General features: G+C 41.3%; 4 protein-coding genes across 4 annotated transcripts; 2 read left to right on the top strand and 2 right to left on the bottom strand.

Annotated features, from left to right (window-relative positions):
• Positions 1 to 1,788: 1,788 nt before the first annotated feature.
• On the top strand, positions 1,789 to 3,057 carry MELLADRAFT_94453 (uncharacterized protein; the record flags this gene model as incomplete). Its single annotated transcript, XM_007406577.1, has 5 exons — positions 1,789 to 1,851; positions 1,892 to 1,944; positions 2,060 to 2,164; positions 2,250 to 2,818; positions 2,885 to 3,057. The coding sequence occupies 5 exons, from the start codon at positions 1,789 to 1,791 to the stop codon at positions 3,055 to 3,057; spliced, it is 963 nt and encodes a 320-aa protein (XP_007406639.1).
• Positions 3,058 to 9,121: 6,064 nt separating this feature from the next.
• On the bottom strand, positions 9,122 to 11,169 carry MELLADRAFT_94452 (uncharacterized protein; the record flags this gene model as incomplete). The annotated part of the gene is made up of 9 exons (XM_007406343.1): positions 9,122 to 9,325; positions 9,394 to 9,736; positions 9,851 to 9,931; positions 9,999 to 10,015; positions 10,108 to 10,452; positions 10,541 to 10,551; positions 10,615 to 10,677; positions 10,744 to 10,912; positions 10,981 to 11,169. The coding sequence occupies 9 exons, from the start codon at positions 11,167 to 11,169 to the stop codon at positions 9,122 to 9,124; spliced, it is 1,422 nt and encodes a 473-aa protein (XP_007406405.1).
• Positions 11,170 to 20,216: 9,047 nt separating this feature from the next.
• On the bottom strand, positions 20,217 to 20,423 carry MELLADRAFT_124505 (uncharacterized protein; the record flags this gene model as incomplete). The annotated part of the gene is made up of 1 exon (XM_007406342.1): positions 20,217 to 20,423. One exon carries the CDS (start codon positions 20,421 to 20,423, stop codon positions 20,217 to 20,219), a length of 207 nt encoding a protein of 68 aa, XP_007406404.1.
• Positions 20,424 to 21,086: 663 nt separating this feature from the next.
• On the top strand, positions 21,087 to 22,265 carry MELLADRAFT_94451 (uncharacterized protein; the record flags this gene model as incomplete). The annotated part of the gene is made up of 5 exons (XM_007406578.1): positions 21,087 to 21,099; positions 21,145 to 21,575; positions 21,682 to 21,886; positions 21,969 to 22,076; positions 22,150 to 22,265. The coding sequence occupies 5 exons, from the start codon at positions 21,087 to 21,089 to the stop codon at positions 22,263 to 22,265; spliced, it is 873 nt and encodes a 290-aa protein (XP_007406640.1).
• Between the last annotated feature and the right edge of the window lie 218 nt (positions 22,266 to 22,483).

Raw genomic sequence — 22,483 nt, 5'->3', positions numbered from 1 at the left:
CATTGGCCCTTTGATTCTCGCTTCCATGGGTGTATGTGTCATGTCATCAACCTCGTCGCGAAGGACTTTCTGGAAGGAATGGGAGAGTTAACTGACGCCGATATCCAAGCTTATGAGACCACGGGATTGGCCGAACCTCAAGCGACTTTCGAGCCTGACGAACTCCCAATGACGGATGACGATGCTCCAGGCGCTGGTACTTCAATCGATCAATCATCTCAAGACGTTCACGGTGCCACTCAAAACGATTATCAAGTCTTTGATTTTACTCAGGAGCCATTTGCCGAAACCGTCAGTGACCAGCCCCCCTCTGCGCCTGGCGGCAATCAAAAGAAGAAATCGACTGTGGTGAGCCGTATCCGAGCGTTGGATACACACATACGCAAGAGTCCCTTAGAACTCAAGTGTTACATCACGATTCGTGATAGCGTCGGAGACCCTGCTCTACTTCCTCTTAGCTGCCCTACGACTCGATGGAATTACTTTTATTACGTGGTAAGTAATTTAAAACTCTCCCAATTACCAAGTTCAACGCCCAAATTGACCATGTTTCCTTTCTGGAATTTGTCAGGTCCAACACACTCTAGCGCTGAAGAAGTCAATTCAACTTTACACTTCTTCAGACCCTAAACAAGCCAAATTCACCATCTCTCAATCAGACTGGGCATTGATCGAATACATGCGACCAGTCCTCAAAATGTTTGAGTCCGCGACCCAAGTTTTCCAGTCGAACGAACCCACCAAGCAATGGGTCCTGCCGACTATGTGGGCTCTTCAGAAGGTACTGCGGAAGCACCAGAACGTCCCTGGTGCTTGGGGCCGCGCTTGCAAACGCGCGGAAGACAAGTTGGTGAAGGATATGGAACGTGAGGAGTCGAATGTTCAGACCTTGGTGGCCACCGTCCTTGATCCCTACAATCACGATTCTGTCTTTCGCGATCATGAAGAAGTCGAAGCTCATGCGAAGAAGTACCTCCGTGAAGAATATGACCTCTGGAAGCCCAGCCCTACCGAAAGTGCCCGTGACAAAGGACCACCACCTCCAGCTGACTGCCGCCCTGTAGCCAGCAAACTTCAGGCGATTTACTCCTTGTTGGGCAGCCAATCGAATGCCCCAATCAATGATTCCACCCAAGAACTGGATGAAGTCTACCGTTACTGTTCTGGAAAGGAGCCGCTCCTGCCTGATGAGAGTGTGGGACAATACTGGACGGTAAGTTTTCATCTCTTGTATATAACGTATCTGACATGTGCATTTCCTGACTTCGCCCTATGTTTCAGCGTATGGCCAAGCCTGGCGCGCTTCCTACTTTAGCAGAAATTGCTCTCCAGCACCTCACCATTCCAGCCTCTGGTGCCTCAGTGGAGCGAGTTTTTTCGATATCCGGAAATATAGCAGTGCCTTCCAGAGGCTGTCTCCACACCGACATCATCTGTCATCTTGTGCTAATCCGGCACTGGCTCACCAATGATGATGCTTCGATGGATTTAGAGGAGTAAATGTGGCGGCCTTTCAATCTTAACTGTTCTCCGAATACAAATCAAAAACCCCTTTTAAGAAAAATCCTCCCAGCCTTATATTATACAACTTATGAAATGATTCGTAAATACATTTGTGATGAGCAATAAATATGATGAGCAATAAATAAATGATTGCCTGTGGTTGATGTTTCCATTTACAACACGTTGGTGGTACAGTGAGAGTGAGCAAGCCATGGAAAAAACCCAATTTGATGCCCCTTGATGTTCAAGGGGCATCAAAATCCCCGCCGGTGTGTGAGTGCTCATATGAGTAATGAGTCCTCGCACACCGAGGACTTATCCTCCTGCTCACTCAAAGCAGAACTATATGTGAGTCTGGAAACTGACTGAGTTGTGCCATTGGCCAAAGACTCGCGGACAAGCCCGTTTTGAGTCCCGTCCTCAAGGCACGTCTAACCCTAGGTACAGTTAGAGTTTTGTACTCTAACTCTCCGTAGATGAGTCGGTACTCAAAATGAGTCCCTCGGACCCCGCATCCAGATTGTGAGCATGAGTTGCTCAAACCTGCATCCCTGAGCCTGACCGGAGGTGCGGACCTTCGGGAGGACGGCGAGTGTCAGCCCAGGGGCGCCCACGCTGACACTCTCCACCAGCCTAAACCCATCACTGATGGCTTTACACAGTATGTCAACCTCCATCACCCCAGCATGTAACCACCCTTGCCATTCCACACAAGACTTGTGAAATCAAGTTACAATTTTCACCAGCCCCCCACCTGAATATGTGTACCACCCAATTAAACCCGACATTACCTACACAGCCTACACAGCGCCATTTGACTCTCCCCATCCTCCACACTCACTCACCATGTTGCTCAAGTTGTTCGCTGAGAAGCTCTCATCAGAGACGCCAGAACTTTATACAATGTTGGATCTATCCGATATCATATGTTTTACGACTCTCGCCGCCGAGGTATACGCTTGCTCTGAAGGAGCATGGAATTTGTCACTCAAAAATCCACGAGACATTGTACCATTTCTACGCAAAGCACTTGGTCTATCACTCCCTTATCACCACTGCTGCCATCTGTGGGACATCCTCTTTCCAATGTTATCCAACTCGCGAACTCAACCATCTCTTCTAATTCAAGAACACGGCCCTCAGGAAGATATCCCAGTCCAAATCCCTGAACTATTCCTTTCTCCGCCAATGAAGCATTGCTTGGTCTGTTCCACGTCTTCAACCACGGTCAAATTGCAACATTGCTCGCAAATCAACGGTTACCTTGATATTGATGGTGTCCACTTGGCTAGGATTTACACAATGAAATGCCCAAGTAAGCTTGCCTTCCTTTATATTCCACTCTATATGCAACTGATCAAGACTGTCTTCTACCACCCAGAGTGCACCACATATTATCGCCCCAGCTACTACTTGTCTGGTAGTGACAAAATCCACAATTGCTACTCTGCCACGGATGCACGTCATAAAGACATATCTCAAGTATCATGCCACTTCTTCATGACACATCAATTGGCCGAGTTCTTTCGTACCAGACAATCACTTGCTCAGTAGGTGACTGGTTATTGTAATCGGCCTGTTGTGCTTGCCGTCAGCTGATGATGCTGCCTATTGATCTCTTCCTTGCTTGTGATTTCTCTCTCAGCATCTCTCACTTCAACCTCGCCAACTGGTTCAATCAGAGTTTTGTCGACGACAAAACTATCCCCGAGCTACAAGGAGCACCCAAAGTCCAGCCGTTGTAGAACTTATAACCCAACAAGGGTTATACAGAGCTGGAAGAGGATAATCTACTAATAAAATGACTAGTAGAAGTTGTCTAAGGACTGCTCTTCTAAAACAACACAATCAGAAAGAGCTCTGTTGTATTGAGTACTGATAAGGCACCAGAGAAATATAACTTCACACGTAATTTTAACTTCAAAAGCACACTTTGTATTACTATCAACACTGCTATAGTGTTATTCCCAATTGATAACTGAAAAAAAATAAGCAATATCTGATTGATATTATTCCCAATAAGTCTTTATGACTATAAAACTAAAGTAAATTTCTCTTTACACAGGGTCCAAATTTTGCACTCACGACGTGTTAGCAAAGCTTTTTCCAAGATTGTGTCAAGATTGTTGTATGTTTGGTGCCAGGCTACACTTTGTGCAGCTTTGGAACACACTCTTTACACCTGGTTGGTGTTGAGCGAAGTCAATCTACAAATAATCAGTATGAGTAATACCTATCTTGATACCAAACATGTATGATTCCTTTGCTAATGTGTCGTGAGTATAAAATTTGGACCCTGTGTTATAACTGTAATAAAGGGCGTATTTAAGTGAACAGGTACTATTAAAATAAGTTTATGATGATAAACAAAATAATAATGGCGTAAATGATAAAGAAAAAAAGGGGAACAACAGTCCCAAAACCCTCTCAAAGTATATATAACAATGTACTAGAACTTTTACAATGGTCAACAGCCTCAAAACCAATCAAATCCGCCCAAAATTCCCTAAAAACCCTATGATGACGCAATGTAATGGTTTTGTTACTAATAAATGATGTAATTTTCACAGCTAAAAGTGATCAATGACGCAATAATATGATGTACAGCACTTCTTATGATGAATACAGGTGATTTTTTTCTTGTAAACTAGCTGAAAACCAATTTTTGAGATTACGAATTTTTTCAGATGTGCTCCAATTTTTGATTACTAAAGTGCATCTTGTAGCCCACGTGTTACTGATCATTTCTGACACCTACATGACCTACTTCTGATGAGTGATGAGTAAGATATTGAGTTGTGAAGTTAAGGTTTTTAGTGTTACATATGACTTGTGACTGTAAATTCGAGATTCACACCAATTCTTTATTTGCCTGATAACTTTTTACACACACCTCCGTTACTAATGATTTAAAGTTTGTACATTATGTAATCCACTCTTCTGCGTTGAATGAGCCATCTACCAACCTATTCTGACGTCATTTGACATATGTAATTAGCTGAAAACCTCCATTTTCCACGAATTTCACCCATTTTCTTCACTTTTCACAGCTACTACTATCTTTTTCTTGCTCATGTAATATGACATCATCATCTATAGCCTTAAAAATCCCGGAAAATCCTCTTGGCAACCTTAAATTCCATCACTACCACTATTACACAACCAAACTACACGTGTACCTCTTGTTTACCAACTTCGAAAAAGTGCTTTTTTCCTAATAACTTCTGTTTCTACTTATCAACCTTGAAGATTAAAATTGTCATAGTATCATATAATGTTGTTCTTTCATATTCTAACCTCATAATACCCATAACTTTATTTTTACTAACCTAAAAACCATTTTCCAACCTTTATACCTATAATTTCGAATTTTTCTTATGTTTTTCTTTCTTTCTTTTTGTAATAAATTTGTAAGTAAACTATAATGATCTTAATATATAATGTGAAATAAAATGATGTAATGTTGACCTAATGACCAATACATAAGCCTACAAGAGCTTCAATTGATCAAAAACCTCCATTTCGAATTTTCTTTCCTGCTGAATCCTGCTAATAAACTGGTAAACTGGTAATTGTGAATTTTTTAATTGATCCCATAAATTGATCACCACACCGTTCATGTCAGAATCAACTTGCACCGACGGACTAGACATACATAGTCTTCTTCGGCGAGCAGACTCGGCACGCACCAACGTCTTTGTGGACTCTTCCTGCTATGGCGAAAGCCGCTATCACGATGCAATGAAAAGGGTATTGGAAAGGATAGCTCTTGAAGGGACCAAGCATTGTAACCACGTGTGCTCGGCGTGCGTTCGGCTGGTCGCGCAGCCACCACAGGACGATGGAGAAAATAAAGAAAAAAAACCAAATTTGCATGTACATTGTCATTATCATCTTATCTCATTTTATTTCAGTTTTTCAGTTTCTGATTCTTATATAATTAGCTCTCTTAGATATTTGTGCTGTGGTGATCGACGGTATCACTATAGGACACTGGAGATGCTCAGCAACATTGGAACAGCTTTGTGAACTGGCAAACACTGACGGTTTGCCACCCCCACAAGGTCCTTGCACCTCCCAACTTACTCAGGTGAAAGACTGATTTTGGGCAGAACACCAAAAACAATTGGGTCATCTTTGCCTGGCCCAGCCTTGCATGAATGAGACGGTCGACGGTACTGCGACCTGTCATATCAAAGAACATGCCTTAGCATATCAGAAATTCAAAAGTCGTGTCACTGGCAACTTCGCACTTACCTCGATGCTCAACAGACCTGGGTCGAATCGCCCTTTGGACCCCACTGTCCACCAACACTGGAAAACTGCGGAGATGGTGAATCTTGATGACGTTCAACAAGCTGATGAAGAGAAAAGGCAACACAAGCAGGCTCGCAAGGGCAAAGATGCCCCACAGAAGCACGGTAAAAAAATTGTCTTTCTCGTAAGCAAACACACAACGACCAGCTTGTAGTGGGCACCTGTGGAGTCATACTTGGAAGAGAGACATTCTTCCATTCTGAGAGCTTGAGCGCGGTTCAGGTACGTCTTTCCCTCCTAAGCAATGCCCATTATCGAAATTCTCACCCACGATTGGTTGTTTGTTTCTCAGGCATTCCTACTGCGTACCTTCCCACAAAAGATGCTGCAGGTGTGCTTCTATGACAGCTCTTGCAAGCTTGTCAATCACATCTACCACGGTGAGGAAGAAGACTACACACCCTTCATGAAGACAGTTTTCCCCGTGGATCCCTTCCACTTCCGTGGTCACAAGGCCAGCGATGAATTCTGCCAACACTACACCAATCCCAAACTATTCCCTGAACTTCAAGAGGATGGCAAATGGATTTTTAACTCATCAGCCGCTGAGATGACAAACATCTGGTATGGTGGTTTTGCTTAAATGGCGAGAAGCATGTCCGCTGTCCCTTTCAATTTTTTTATGGAAGAAATGGTAGAGCGAAGGAATAACTGGATGATTCATAGGCACGTAAGAGGGAGACTATTTCATTCTTGGGTGACATGTTGTTGTAGTATAAATATGATTTTGTTATTTCATTTTATCCCTTGTCACATGTGTGTACAATCAACCTTTAAAAAAGTGTGCTCTTCTTTCTCAAAAAATAAGTGTCACTTCCCACAGATACAGATAGCGCACAATGGAATTTCGAAAGTATTGCAAAATTGAGCGCAAAAAGCGTAGATATACACCAAAAAAAGACATCCTTACATCACGAGAACAATCTTGGCTCTCACTCATTTATTGGATTCTTCTTAGTGTCAAGTACTTAAGTTATGATTATTATTTCAAGAATTAATGAAAAGGCTACATTAAAATTCACCAGTCTTCCTGTGATGCAAACACTTTCTTTGGATGAACTGTTGGAAACAAAATGCCCTGTTGGTGACAAAACTTTCTGCATATGTGCTCCTGAGGGAAGTTCCGAACCAAACTGCGACCAAAATTACCTATGGTCCATGGACGCCTGTCTCAAAGTTAACAAATAGAAGCAACTGCTTGTCAGTGCCCTTTTGCATGATAGATGTAGACTGCTCTCCCTCACTTCACATCATGGATCACAGCTTTGGTGATGATGGTCCCAACGCACTGAACACTGCCAATAATGCTAGTCCTCCCGCTTGCTTCATAAGACCAATGCAAGAAGGCTTCAAGTAACAAGCGCTTCGGGCACCCTAGATGCTCCGGGGCTGGACCCTTGAACGAACTATCAGAAGTTAACTTTTCGCCCGGGCCGCAGATGAACTCTTCCAACGTGAACACTTCAAGATGCGGGTGGGCAGCTGGCGGTTCATTTGGCCTCTGGAGTAGCCCAATCAGGTTTTCCTGGAACTGTAGAGAGCCGCAGAGTTAAGTTGCATACAAAATGTATAATACAAGAAAGCACACGGACTCACAAGCCCTTGATTGTATCACGTTCCTATGCGGTGAAGCCTTGCCGTCCCAAAAGGCTGAGTAGATGAGCACGAAACCGCGCAGGGTAAGTCGCAACATGGAAGTTGCACTGTGCAATTCCCTTGTATATGGACAAATCGCGAGGGAAGTCATCAAAGAACCGTACCCCAACAGAGATTCTGCAGTTGTTGCGTTCTAGAGTGCCTTCATACATTGCACGACAGTCCCATGTATTCACCAGTTTTCGGCTGACAGAGAGTTGAGCTGGCTTGCTCACAAAGCCCCATGTCGGGGAGGGGGGACTTTGATCACAAGTAAGTCCAAATACAGTGACGTTTGAATGGGACATAGAGGTCGCTGGGCTGAACTCCAATATCAGAAGAGTCACATCGCCAAGGTTGGGGGTATCCAAGGCTGGAGCACTCGCTAACAAAAGATTCTCTTTGGCAGTGCAGAGTAGTAGATGATATGTCAGGATGACACAAAAACAACGAATATACGCGAGGTTTGGTTTGAACATACCCAGTCCACAAAGTGAGGGCAGAGTGATATCATTGGACTCTATCTCCAGTATGACGGCTTTAGCTTTCTCCCGATTCTTCGTCATGCGGACAAAGATTGATTCCAGTTGATCATCAACCATTGAATTTTGAGTGTCGCCTTCAGCATTTGGGGTCTTATGTGACTCTAGTACAGCAGCTTTTTCCCTTTTGTCAGCTTTCTCCCGGTTGTTCATCATCCAAACAAAGATTGATTTGCCGGTATCAGCCAGATTACTAGGCATCATTTCGCTTGAGATTGAAACGTCCAACACAGCGCATTCGTGAGCACGCAGTTCAACCATGGTAAGAACATAACCAATCAAGAATAGAAATGGGAGTGCGTGGTATCCGTTTCAGACTTACCTGAGCTATAACACCACTTGGAAATGAGAAGTTGGAGAAAGAGAAGGGGAAGCGCGATGAGCAAGAAAAAAAACAAGTAAAGGTGAACGTTGCAAGAAGCAAGGGGTGTAGAGTAAATTAGTCTGCACTTTCTCAATCTCAACGCGTACAAACGAGAATACCCCTTGATGAAAATAGTATAAAAAATATTTGGCCCTACAAGCCTATGATTTCATTGCATAGCTCCCACAAAAAACATTCTTTTCTTGCTTTTGACCAAAAAGTTTAGCGTCTTCAAAAGCACTAAATGAATGCTACAAAGTTTGGGGCAGCAACATGACAATTAAAACATTTAAGAGACACCAAAACGCGATTTTGAATTACATAATGACAAGCTGAGTCGCTTCACCATCCTTCCGACTGCCGTTTGTAGGGACTGGTCACCTGTGAAGTAAAAAGAAAGTGTTGCATTCCTGTTACATGATTTTTGGGAGGAAATCACTAATAAAAGCACGTATTTTACAGATAGTACAGAATGGGTCAGTCCAAAACAGATAGGAAGACACTTTGATGAATTAATGTAATGTAAAAGTTATTCACCCCTTTTTCTTTTATGAGGTAATCCAATTGTTTGAGCTGCTGGGGCTGATTGGGTAGTCTGATCATTGGCGGAGTTTTCTTTTGCGGATTTTGGACATCCAGCAAGATGGAACTCATGGTGGAAGTGGTCGCGCGCTGCAAGAATAGATACTGGCTTGCCGGCAGTGCGCTGCTCCACTTCCCATGGGTCTAGTTTCCCGTCTTTCATCAACCCAGCCATCCATCAACCATAGCAATGTATTGTGCTTTCAACTTGTTTAGATTGATTGCCAAATGACACTTTCCATGCTTGCATCCGATTTAGCTTAGTGGTACGTGTCAGGTTGATCCACACCTTCAAGTCTTGCACAGGGGCCTCAAGTACTGGCCAGCAAGCTTGGACGTGTGGATTAAAGGTTTGCTGCTGTACATGTGGAATGACAGGCTGCTATTGACATTGGTTGATAAGCAATCATAGCGCAAAAATGGCTGATTACACATAGAAGGAAGACTTACTTTGGGTTGGGGTTGGGATGCGACAGAAGTGGCGCCAGTTACCCTTGCGCCTGGTTGAGATAACATTGGGCTTGGTGGAGGTGGTTGTGAAACTGAAGGCACAGGTTGTGAGATCAATTTGCCAACATAATTAACTTTGTCTTCACGTTTGCTGTCTTCATCTTCACGCGGTGCAGGTGGCGAAGCGTCAATTCCACTGGTCTCACTGGTACTCGCTACACAGGGGCAAGAGGGGCTTGGAGGGTTGGAGGCAGTGGGGTCATCACTCGTGTAAGTGGAATAGAGGAACCAATTGAGCCGGGGGCAGTTATCTGATTCAATACCCTGAAGTTTGACGAAAATGCTGCGTGGATGAGGTGGCGGGCAATCAGGTAGGTGGACAGGAAGGGCACACTGAGAGGACCACTTTGGTCAGCATATCAACGTCAGATTGACACAGACACTCATTACCACTCACCCAACCTTTGAACTTTGGGCACCATATGTCCAGTGTTTGTGACCATTAGCCCACAGATAGTCCTTCTGCAAGTGCGGCGTCCTCAATCAACTTGGAGCACTGCATCAGAGAAAAAACTTGCCACTTGGGGGCGAGAAAGGTGATCAACCTAGGATCCTCGTCTGCCTAAAATGTTATTCACATTTCAGGGTGATATTGGAGTAATTTGATGATCGATCAGCACAATATTTCTACAGAATATGTGTAAACTGACATACTTTGAGCCAAGCAATAACATTAACGACATTGTTCTCGTTGGCCTCAATCTGTTTGATGGTTGACATCTCTTGATCTCGCTGGTAACACATTTCAATAAAGCCAGCAAGTTGTTGAGCGGTGCATGTATGAGCAATTCGACCACCGGTCTGCACGCTTTGGTGAGGAAGCTTGGTGTGAGTTGAGAGAGTTGAGGTGGGCTGGGACCGAGATGTTGCAGGTGGTTGCGGTGCGGATCTATTCATGAATGGGTGAGGCATCTCGGGTTCAGCGGGTGGGGCCTGTTCAGGTGCAGGATTGTTGTGGCGTTTAGCTGTACATTGTTGAACCCCGTGCGTTTTGCAACACTAGATCGGATTGTGATGAATGGACAAAAAAATGAGCGGGTGCCAAATGATGAAGAAGTGATGACAGTGGAATGGAATGGCAACTTACAGAGGAACGTGCTTTGTAAACACATTGCATATTTCCTGGACGGGGTTTGTCAATTCAATGTGAGGCAGTCTTACCCTCCACACCAGTGCACAATACTCCTCCTTGCTTTGTCGTTGATTGACCAGAACCAGAGGAACCTTGGGATGAGGTAGAAGCGAGGAGGTGATTAAATTGCTTCTGACTTGGAGCTGTGGTTGGTCAACGTGGCACTTTTGAAGGTGCCTTTGAGGGTTGAGGGAAGGGAACCACAGGCCAGTGACCGGCATTCGTCATCGCGATCTCATATACGAGCTGGGGAAGTGCCCAAGTCCAATAAAAGTGACCTCTGGGCTTAGGTTGACCTGGTTGCTGAGGGGGTAGAGTAATCCCACACTTTAAGTAGATGGATGATGACATCATTAGCAACTGCGTTGAAGCTGACAACTAAAAAAAGGACCTACCGCCACGGTCCACATAGAATTTTTCACGCAAATGTACTTCATAGGCGTCATGAGTCCTAAAGCAAGACATGGAGGGCAGTAAAATCCTGCCAAATCAAAAGCTTTGGTCGGAAGTTTGATGGGTTGGGAGGGATCGACACGTACAAAGGTTGACTTGAAGTATTGATCGTCGTCCTGGGCGTCCTCCATAGCGGTGTGGGTTAGGATATGGTATGGCAGTGGTGGTGGTGATAGATGAAGCAAGGGGTGGTTGGTGAATCACGTCAACTCAAGTATGCGGATACCTCCAAGTTCCCGAGAAACAAGGGCCGGGTTGTGGGAGATGTCTGCAGGGATGTGACGCAAACAAAAGGGAGTGGTAATATTGAAGGTAGTATTTCACGGCGGGTGAAAGGGTAGGTGGAAAGCCGTGAAAGGTGTGAGTGTCAGGCGTTGACACTCCGCTCGTGGTCCTCCCAATTGTCTGGTGTTCCCAGCCTGACCCGTCCTTGGCCCGTCAGCCCATGTGATTACAGCTTGAGGGAAACTTGTGAAGGTATTGTGAACTTAATGTGAACTAGATCCGTGATTGAGACAAGTTACGGACTTGGACACCACATTTCTGCTCAATCGGGTTTTGAACTCAATAATTCCCACAGTGTGATAAGAATAAAGAGATCAAGATTGATAAGAAACTTTTGGATGAGCTAGGGTTCTGGTTGGTTTTTAGCTTAACAAAGCCCTCTCTGCGCGGCCACGTCCGCGCGCCTTGCAGAGGGGCTTACAACTAATTGTTGATTTTTGGCGTGAACACTCCAAGCGTTAAGTGTCCTTATGTTGTTTTTTTGAATTTGACGCTTCCCTCACTAACAAACATTGCTTTACCCTGCAGGGAAAGTGGTTTGTAAATGCTTTCTACATGTCCTCATGGCCTAACACCATGGATACTCTGAGTGATGCGGCCACAAAAGAGGTTTGAAGATTTTCACTAATCCCGCCTGTACAGCGGGCTTTTGGGTTAATTTTTAACTTTCAGACATAAAGAATTCCTTGAAAACACTTAAAGTGTGAATACAAGCCGTGAGTTATGTTACTAGTGAGACATAAGGGCTTCACAATCAAGCTCAAAAAAAGCATGATGAAGCAGGTTTTCCCAGATGATGAATAGATGAAAATATGTAGACAACATTGGTGAACCAATTTCCCTGCAGGGTGAAGTGGTGTTTGTTTGCAAGGGAAGCGTTGAAATGCAAAAAACAACATAAGGACACTTAACACTTGGAGTGTTCATGCCAAAAATCGACAATTAGTCGTAAGCCCCTCTGTGAGGCGCGCGGATGTGGCCGCGCAGAGAGGGCTTTGTTAAGCTAAGGTTGATTTGATGTTTTGTTTTTGGTTTGGTTTTTGGATTGGTTTTTGGTTTAGGTTTCTGAATAAATCAAATGAAAGAAAAAAGTTGATTAGGAAAATCAGATTTTTGATTGATTTGAAAGGTTTCAGATTTGATGGATCAGAATATAGATTTTTTTCATGATCATCTTGGTCTGTTGGGATGGATGAAATGTGGCTGTAGAATTCAAATTTGAGTTGATGATAGTAGGATGCAAGAGTTTGATTTTCTTAGTAGGTGAACTTGGAACCTGTTGGAGAAAAACAAAGAATACAAAAGTTAACCTAACAATCAAGTTTGATTGATTGATGTTAAGTTAGAGTTACCTGTGTAGAATAAGTTTGATGACTACAAATGATGATGATTGCAAATGTATGCAAAAGTGATTGGATTAGTTTGATTGAAGATAATTCAACTTTGAAAGGAAAGACTTACATTGGTTGCGGTTCAGGTTGAGATTGAGATTGAGGAGTAGATTGGGATTGCTTTGAAGGAGAACAAGATTGATGAGTAAATTGAACTTTGATTTTGTTTTTTTTTATTCAAAGAGTTTAATGAGATTGAATGCTTTTGATCATCAGTTTGATTTGAATTTGTGGATTGGTTTGATGATGGTGGTAATGGTGGTGGTGGTCCTGTGGTAGTTGGGAAATGAATTATGACTGGCCAGCCAAGTCAAAGCTGTCATTGGCAGTGTTCACCATCATAAGAGTCAGAAAGATTAAGCACTCAAAACTATCAAATTTTCAACCAGGGGAGAGGTTTTGTCCGTTTTGTTCAAATTGATAGTTATCCTTTAATGTTTATGATGATGTTTATGATTGATGATGATATGATGATGATGATGATCAACACCGGGTAAGCAACGCTCACCAATGCTGTTGTGCGACACGGCGTTGCGGTTTCCAGACAGAGCTGCGCTGCTGTGCAGTGTAGCACGTTGGGTATGAGACCCTGCAGAGCTTCCTACAGTCGTAAAAATAAGTTTTTTTTTAAGAGAAACGCAGACGCCTCTGTAGCACAGCAGACTGCAAATGTTGCGGGTGTTGCGGGGCCATGAAAGTCATTCATTCTGTTGACAAATTTACCCCACACAATCATTCCTAACCCTCTCTTATACTACACAAATCAATTTGGACACAATATTGACACATCTGGACAATTTTCAATGGCCGTGGTTAAGTACTGGAACACCGGAGATCAAAAGTCTATACCCTAATTCAGATCGGACTTGAACAAACAACCTTCTCTCCAGACATTTGGAACTTGAAGGCCTCCCAATTTGTGTTTTGCTTTTTTATCCCTTGCTTTTGTTTCATATAACCGTCTTACTGATATAACCTTCATTCATTTTTTTATTCCAAAAAGATGCCTATCACCATCTTACCAATATAATTTCCTTTCAACTCTCTTTAATAAATCACTTCCTGACTTGTTTTTTGGTTTGTCAAACAGCTCGATCTAAAATGATAAAGAAATTAAAAGAACACAATATTTAAAGAGCTGCCAAAGAAATAAAAATGAAGTCAGTGAATTTGAACAAGACATTGCAAGTCTGAAACAAGAAAACAGATGTATGTAAGTTGGATCGACTTCAAAACTAACCTTTTTAACCTTCTTATAAGCTCAAAAAGGTTTTAAGATCAATCTGACATAAACTATTTGGTTTTTTGATTTTGAATGATAGGGTTGAGAGTTTTGATTGTTAAACAAGGCATTGAGAAGGGTTTGGCTAAGTACAAGCCATAGGTATAACCATGACTTGACCATGACTCGATTTTTGCTTACATTTTTTGAATTTTCTTTTTGGTTTTTTCCCCACTCTTTTTTATATTTGACTAGTGTTTTAAAAAAATTCAATCCAATTCATAACTGCTTTTGGTATCTGTTTATTCAACTTGTTTTTCATATTTTTATCTATTTCACAAATATTCTTAAGATTTGTTTATTCCCATCAATACCATTGAACATTTGTGTTCTTGGTAACACTTGTTTTAGTGAGTTGCGTTGCTGTTGGGCCTGTTGCGCAGCGTCAAAAAGCAACCCTGACATGTGACGTAGCGTTGCTCTTTGGTTTTGAAGCCTGCTACGCTACCGGACTTCAAAAAAATCAGTTTTTTTTTTGGATCAACACTGCACTGGATGTGCTTGTTGCGGTGCGCAGTGTTGCTTACCCAGTGTTGTGATGATGATGATGATGATGATGATGATGATAACATCACACATTATTAGAATAGAACCCCAAAACATAAAACATATGTTTCTTCCAGCACATAGAGACAACAATAGGGCGGTTCAAGAAGGGCTTTTACAGCCTTTTTTTAAATTTTAGATCTGATTTGGGACGCTTAAATTGTAAGTAAAATTTTAAGTTTGTGGACCACCTCTAGAGGTGGTTCACTGTTTTGCAATCTCCCAAACTGACTTGAAATTTCTGAAGCATTTCATAAAAACAGGAACATTTGAGCAAAAAAAGTTACACTTTTTTTTAAAAAAATAATTAGTCGTTCCTGGATGTAACGGTTTTTTGTCAAAAAAAAAATATGTATTTTTTTCCTTCTCTTTCATTACCAACATTATTTGTACAAGGGTCAAAATACACATTATGCCCCTCATTGAAAACGTACGCGGGCCGTGTCTCTTTTGTTGATGCTTTTCTTGGTCTGACCAAACTCCTACTGTCACGTCAACAGCCTCGGATTTCACTCATGCCCTCGCATCTCAAATCTGGATTCACACAATTGCGGCTATGAAACAATTTTATCAGGACAGGCACGTTAGCTTTGGAGCTTGCCTTTTCTTATCAAATCAGGACTCACAAGATGGCGGCTGTGGAACAATTGTATCAGGACTCACACGTTGAAGAGTGTGGAGCTCCTCATTCAACCCTCTCATGCCGTAAGAGAAGTATTTCCTTGACCGCCAAGAGCAGTGTGAGTCCAAGACCAGGAGATTTTCACAAGAAGCCCAAAAGGAACAACAAGCCTTTTGTAAACAATTGGTCAAGGACGGGAAGTCACCACAAGAAGATGAGGCTTTTCTCCACCTGGTATATCCAGCTGCGCAAGAATGGGTGTAAGTGTTTTTGCCAAAGAATCTCAGTCGATCTTCTTTCTGATTTTGTGACTTCTGAATTTTTATATAGGTAATCCAACCCACAACCTGATCAATACCTACTTTGTTATTCAAGGACGCTCGCTGTCTATGTCTTTGTTCTTTGATTCAACCTATCTGGTTTTCTTTCCATGAGCGCAATGTGACTTTGTTTTGATTGCTTTCATTTTATTTTTCTCTCTTGCTCTTTTTTCCCCTTCAACTGGTTCAATTAATTTTTGTTTTTGTGATTCTAGTCCCATGTTGTCTTTGTTTGTTTGACCCACTGAGAACAAAAGATCATACAAGTTAAGAGCAAACCCAGTTCGCCCAAAACTGGACAAAATTTGGGCAAAACCTGGTTCAAACCCTTTTTTGACCCTTACCTACCCCCTTAGCCATGCTTGTAAGTCTATCCTATCTCAGAGTCACAATTCCCCCTCACCTGATTTTCTTTTACAGCTGTTCTAGAAATTTGAGAAAATAGTTGTTTAGATCATAATGTTGGTGTTTTACATAGTGTAGTTGGAGCTTTGGGACCGAATCAATGTCGAGCGTTTTGGGAATGGATCAACATATCGGGCCTGATGTTAATGATATCAAAACATGTCTGTGAAACTATAATTGTCTTGGGGTTTTTTCTTCATAGCATCTCTTTTCATATCTCTCTGTTATTTTGGTATGGAAGTATTTCAAAAAAATTGATTGTTCTTGTGTAATTGAATATATTTAATTACACTTATTTGTTTGATCAGTTAAAAATCAAAGATCTTAAAAAAACTTGGAACAGAATCAGCAAAATTTGGAATCTCTTGAGCGAGCAAATCAAGTTAAAAATGCATGCATGCATATTCTTTCCCTTTTCTATACACTCACTTTGGGATATATCCACATGAAAAACATTACAAATCCAATGTAAGGAAAAAAGAAGATTAAAATTGTGTTAAAGAAATAGCTTCTTTGTTCTTGATTTTCAAGTTTGATAAGATTGAAAAATAAGAGAAAACCAAAAACCCACCACCCAAACTCAATTCCCCTCACACGCAAAAGTGTGCTTTGTTGTCTAATATGTAGTAAGTCCCTTGCCCCGCATTGTAGTGTGTGACAAGCAGCGGGAGGCTTAGTTGAGCTTAAGATCTTGTTGACCAGGTCCGCATCTACATTTCAAGGCTTCAAAGACACCTTTAGGTCATGTAGGTGCATTCCTGGGGCTGTATCCCCAATATATGATTCAATTTTAGGAAATATGATGAAGAGAAGAGTACATAATTAGGAAATAATCTAATCAGTATGAGACAAATGAGATTGAAAGTGTGAATAGATGAGAAAAAGATACAGCATAATATTGATAATAATTTATTTAAGAACTGAGTAAAACACAAATCAATCATGAAAAGTCTTCCAAATGGCTATATTGTCTAATTGTAAATAACCCATTTAAGAAATTGAACACTCATGACCTCAGAACATTCATATATATTCAAGATATTCAATTGTGATTCCTCTTTCATCAATCCCGAAGTAAACTCTCTGGTTCAGGATGGCTTCACATACCAAAGAGTGACCATATCAAACATCAGTCAAGTAATCAAAATGTGTCAGTCAAGTATTCAATAGCACCTCCATATCATTTTGATGATGTGATCAATGAGATTGATTTCAATTGGATTGGATTTGTTGAATCGATAATTATATATTCGGCTCCAGATGGATGTACTTGTAATTAAGCAAGTACACCAGCGACTAGAATTTCAAAGAAAAAGAGGTTTACAAACACATAAGAATCATAATTCAATATGATGATGACATTTTTTAAAAGAAATTCATGATAACTTACTAATGGATACTCCTTAATTTCCATTTCTCCATGGTGATGATTTATCTTTGATTCATTATTTACCTCTGCATTTAATTCCAAGTCCAGTAGATTCTACTCTGGTTCCTGACATCGATCGATCCTATATAAAAAAGAAAACTCAAAATCTCAGTCATTTATTCAAATCAAACGTTCTGAAGAAATGAAAGAGATGTAAACTTACAGAGGTGTATGTGGATTGAAGTTGATAAGTTGGTAATTAAGTCAAGAGTGAACAGCAATCGATCATGATCACTTGATTGGTGGAATTGGATTGGGTGTGAAAATCGTCGACGTGGCAAGCACCAAATTGGAGGGAGGATCTCTATCTGGAATCAGGGACGGGGTTCGGGGTTGACCCAATCCACGGTGTGTAAGGTTCGCTGCGCTGCACGTCAGCTGTATTTGGGGGGGAAAAAGCAAAAAAATTGTCGAAGATGACATTAATTTCTAGAATAGCTGTAATTTTAATTCTTTAATTTTTTAAAAATCTTCTTTTCTGAACTTTGACTTCTTGATGTAATTGTCTTCTCTTGGATCTCGAATGATAGACGTAGCAATATGATAGGAGCTGGCGTGAAGAGATGCAAGAGACAGAGCTCAAAGGTCCTTCAGGTTAGGTAATAGATTGCTACGTGAGGAACTGCAGTTCTACTCGAGTGAGAGGATAACTAGAGTCCAACACAGTATAAGCATATAGAGCAAAGCCTTGTAACCTGTGGCTCATAACACAAACTATGTAGTGATACTTTAACTGATTTAAAGTTCAATCTCTATGGAGCAGTTGGTTTCTCACCGGGTATGATAGATGCTGTGAAGCAAGTTCATAAACTGGATAAGTTGATTATTATAGGAAGCCCATCCACAATTGATGTCAACCACTCTAAGGAAAAGATTTACTCAATGTGACGGCAAAGCTGCGGTCATTTTCACTTAATTTTGGTCACTTAAAGCACCTAAATCTACAGCCTGGATTGCCATCTTACCTAGAACATCTCTTATTATGTGTGACCCAGGCAATCTTGGGGCAATTACCCATTTTTGTTAATGTCAAGGTAGAAATCCAAAATATCTAAAGTATCTACCAATTGATAATTTTGAACCACTAGATCAAATAATCTTGATCTTTAAGGACTCAGTTGAATATATTTTTGTAGAATAGAGGCTCTCAAACCTGACCCGGTTTTCAAAAACCCAGTTGACCCAGTTGACTTTTTGGCAGTAACTTTGTATATAAATTTGACATTTATTGACAGCTCCCAGCCAAAAAGTCAACTGGGTCAACTGGGTTTTTTGAAACCAGGTCAGGTTTGAGAGCCCCTAATGCATCCCTAATTCTCTTCCAGGGGGAATCTGTCATCAAATCTTTCCTTGGCTTAGGGTTATATGATCTGTTCAGGCAGGCTGCCTTAGTTTGACCCTCAGGTGGCTGCAATTGAACATGTTCAAGAACATTCAGGTTTTAGTCACATGTTATTTGAGTTCAAGAGATTATTGGTGTATGATGTTGGACATCCATGCTGTTGGATCTTTTGAGAAAACTGTTGGATTCAAACATATTGTTTTTATTTTCCTCAACAGTACTGTAGTGTAAGATCAAGACTTGGTCAAAGGCTTTCAAAGCCACAGAATCAAATTTCACTTCAAGAATGAATGGTCATACACAGATATTTTGGTACGTCCGTATACTTTCAAACTCTTGGAAACAAACTGTCTTTGCTGAGAAGATAAAATTGATAACAAGAAAAAATGTAATTGAACAAGAGTTTTCAAGACTCAATGCTTATAATAGAGGCAATGAAAGTTTACTGTTTCCTTGGTTCATTGAGTAAATATTTTACAGCTTATATCTAAATTAGTTGCAAATGATCTGGTCAGATCTCAAGTTGTCATTTTGATTATGAGTGAATATGTTGTATGTTAGGTGGAATCAAAGTATATTTGTTCACTGAAGTAGAGTAAAAATATTGATAGGGGTAGACATATTAAAAGTGAGAGGGTTAATTATTAGTGTGATTGCAAGAGGTTTTTCCGCATCCTTATCAATTCAAAACTTTGGTCACGGCAGAAGCCGCTGATGTGCTAGTGCTTATCAAAGCAAATCTCCCAATCACGTTTCTGCTTGGTTTTTGACAAGAAACAAGGAATAATCCTTGTCCATGTTGAAAGAGACCTGAGATGCTCATGCTTATGAGAAAGGGCTCGCGTGAACCCCCCTAAGAAGTGGGCAGCTAACAGGTAGATGTTTAGCAACCGGAAGGTACTGTGCTTGCTGAGATCAGGCACAAAATGCGCAGAGGAAAGGTTGAGGTTATGACATAACCAAAATGAGTTGTTTCTCTCTTGTGAGAAAGTCTGAATAATACATCAGCTTGTTCCCTCTCCCCTATCACCTTTGCTTCTCTAAGAAGCACTTCTAGTCCTGTCACTCTTTCTCAGAGATTTTTAGCATCTTGCAGTTTGTCTTTTCCTCACTAGAAGTGTGAGGTTCTCTTTTTTGAACCCACAAGTTTTGACAAACCCCACCCGCCCATAGGTTTGAAGGGACTCAATCCCAACACCCTCACTGTTCTCTCTTCTTGTAAGGAATGAACGCCAAAGATCAACAGGCTTCCCACAAAGGAGAAAATAAACACACTGGTTTTCACCCTTAGCTTGTAAGCCTCACGACTAGTCACAGATCCAATGGCAAGTCTTACACTTAGCATAAATAACACTTATCAAGTGAAGATTTGAATTATTAATCCTCTCAAAAACATTTGACATCTGAATGTTTTGCATAAAACATGGAGGTTGAAATCAGTAAAGAATGCTGTCTTTCTGAACAACCGGACACACACATCAACAATCACCAAAAATAGAACTCCATTTGAATCTTGGCAATTTACACTTTCACACCACCAATGAGGTGGTACAATATCAAGTAGATTTGGGGCGGTCACATGAACATTTATCTTTCCCGCGACACGTTGGACAACGAAATTCCTCCGCAATGTCAATGGATTTGACCAAAGCTTTGTCAGCCGGTCTCATGGCTCTTTTGCTCTTGACACTGTGAGTCATTAAGCCAAAAGCTTGATTTGATATGAATGCCATAAGGATTGCTGTGCCAATACTGAGCTTCATGATGATGTCTAATTTGGTGACCAAGTTTTAGATTTGGGAAATTGTGAAGAAGATTTGGTAATATACTTCAGAACTCACTGATATGCTAAAGCCACAGCTTTTAGTTGGGATTCAGTGAAATTGATAGTATCTAGGCCCATAAAAATGGTAAAGTAAGGTACCATAAAGTATGAGCTTGGTTCATGTCTTCAAGGAAATTATACAATTGGCTGATGTAAATTGTTGGGAAACATACCCAGGCAAGTTTGTGGTTTAGACAAACACTTCAGTAAAATGATTGGATGGGAAACAAATCATCAGCATACCAGTTGGCCTTATATATTTGTTGAAGACTACCGGAGAGTTTCTCACCAATCATTGCATCATAGATGAAGATGCTGTATTCCCTTGCATCACCTTCTGCAGAGTTGTATCAGGTCGGGTTTCAACTGAACTCAATTCTTGTATTGTGCAGAAGCTTGTTGTGGGCTTGCTTGATGAATCATAAATCTAAAGGCACAACCCAGTTTCTCTGCAAAAGTGGATAAAACCCCTTAAGCCCTTAACAAGCGGTACACCTAAGACTCCAACCCTCTTAGGCTCAGCTGTTCCCGACCCCACCTCTCTTAATGGCCTGTCAAACCACTGTAATCCACCAAATCAAACCCAATCAAGTCCCAGAAGATGTTCATCACGAGTTAAAAACCAATCCAAAGTCAATCAGAATCAAATCTAAATTCAGATAAAGAAGAAGAAAACATACCTTCTTCACCTTCTTCACCTTCATCAGATCATCATCAAAAGAAATGTATTCCCGATGGATTTCAAGATCGATCGTTACCTCATTTCCATAAAAAAGCCAAGGAGCCACCCGCCAAAGGATTCGTTCGTAACAGTTTTCATTCAGGTCTTCGAGCCACAGAATTTCTCTTTCACGCCATCTCTGGAAGAGAAGGTCTGGTAGATACGGCCGTCAAAACTGCAGAGACAGGTTATATGCAACGTCTACTGATGAAAGCATTAGAAGATCTTTACACTCGGTATGACGACTCTGTGCGGAATTCGGTTGGAGGTGTGGTACAATTCACATACGGTGATGACAGATTAGATCCAACGTATCTTGAAGGAGATGGAGAACCGGTTGAATTCGCTCAAACATGGCGTCATTCCAAGGTATCAAATTATTTTCCGCATTGAATTCGGTCCATTATCTTCTGACATCTTGCAATTACAGGCCACTATCTCACATCTCGACAGTTGAGGTTTATATCCATATGAGATTGTACAAACAGTGGCCAATCGACTTGCTGAGCCTCGGTTTGCCAAAGCTTGTACAACCCAATTCACAGATTCAGTTTTGAATTTCATTACCAACTCAGTAGCCAAACCAGCAGCTACTTATCGAGCGAGTTATGGAATGTATCCAGCCATGGAGATAGATGGTGATTGGGATGAGGAGACTGATCTATCAGCTGGAGTTACCGGTAAGTGTTTCTATGGTTGGTCTGTTTTGTTTATTTGCTCGCATCTTGATCATTTTTGTATGGTTGATTGTGGTGGCTTCAGATGCAAGTGAGAAGATAGTTGCAAACAAGACACAGGTGACACTCAAGCAAATCGATACCTTCCTAGACTATTGTTGGGTCAAATACGTCAAGGCAAAATTGGAGCCTGGTAAGTACTTTGTGCGAGGTAGTCTCCATGTGGAGCCGTCTAAACTGACGGTCTTGGTTTTACATACATATAGGCACAGCAGTTGGTGCAGTTGGTGCACAATCCATTGGAGAACCAGGAACACAGATGACTTTGAAGACTTTCCATTTTGCTGGTGTTGCTTCTTCAAGAAAAGAAAAGTTCAGTTAGTAATATGTAAAGAAAAAAGACATTAGAAACAACTTACAATCATGAATTAAAGTCGGTCAAAAGTTCAGTCAATCGAGTTTAGGAGAACAATTTAAACCAACAAAATCGAAATCAATTGAGTTTTTTAAGATAGAGTTCAATCAATAGCACTGCCAGCATTAAATAGGTTCCCTGGTCGGAACATGACCTAGGCTGGGAATATCATTGAGAGAAGAATG

Source organism: Melampsora larici-populina (assembly GCF_000204055.1).
Source record: "Melampsora larici-populina 98AG31 unplaced genomic scaffold MELLAscaffold_6, whole genome shotgun sequence".
Lineage (NCBI taxonomy): Eukaryota > Fungi > Basidiomycota > Pucciniomycetes > Pucciniales > Melampsoraceae > Melampsora > Melampsora laricis-populina.
This window is presented reverse-complemented; position numbering and strand designations above follow the sequence as displayed.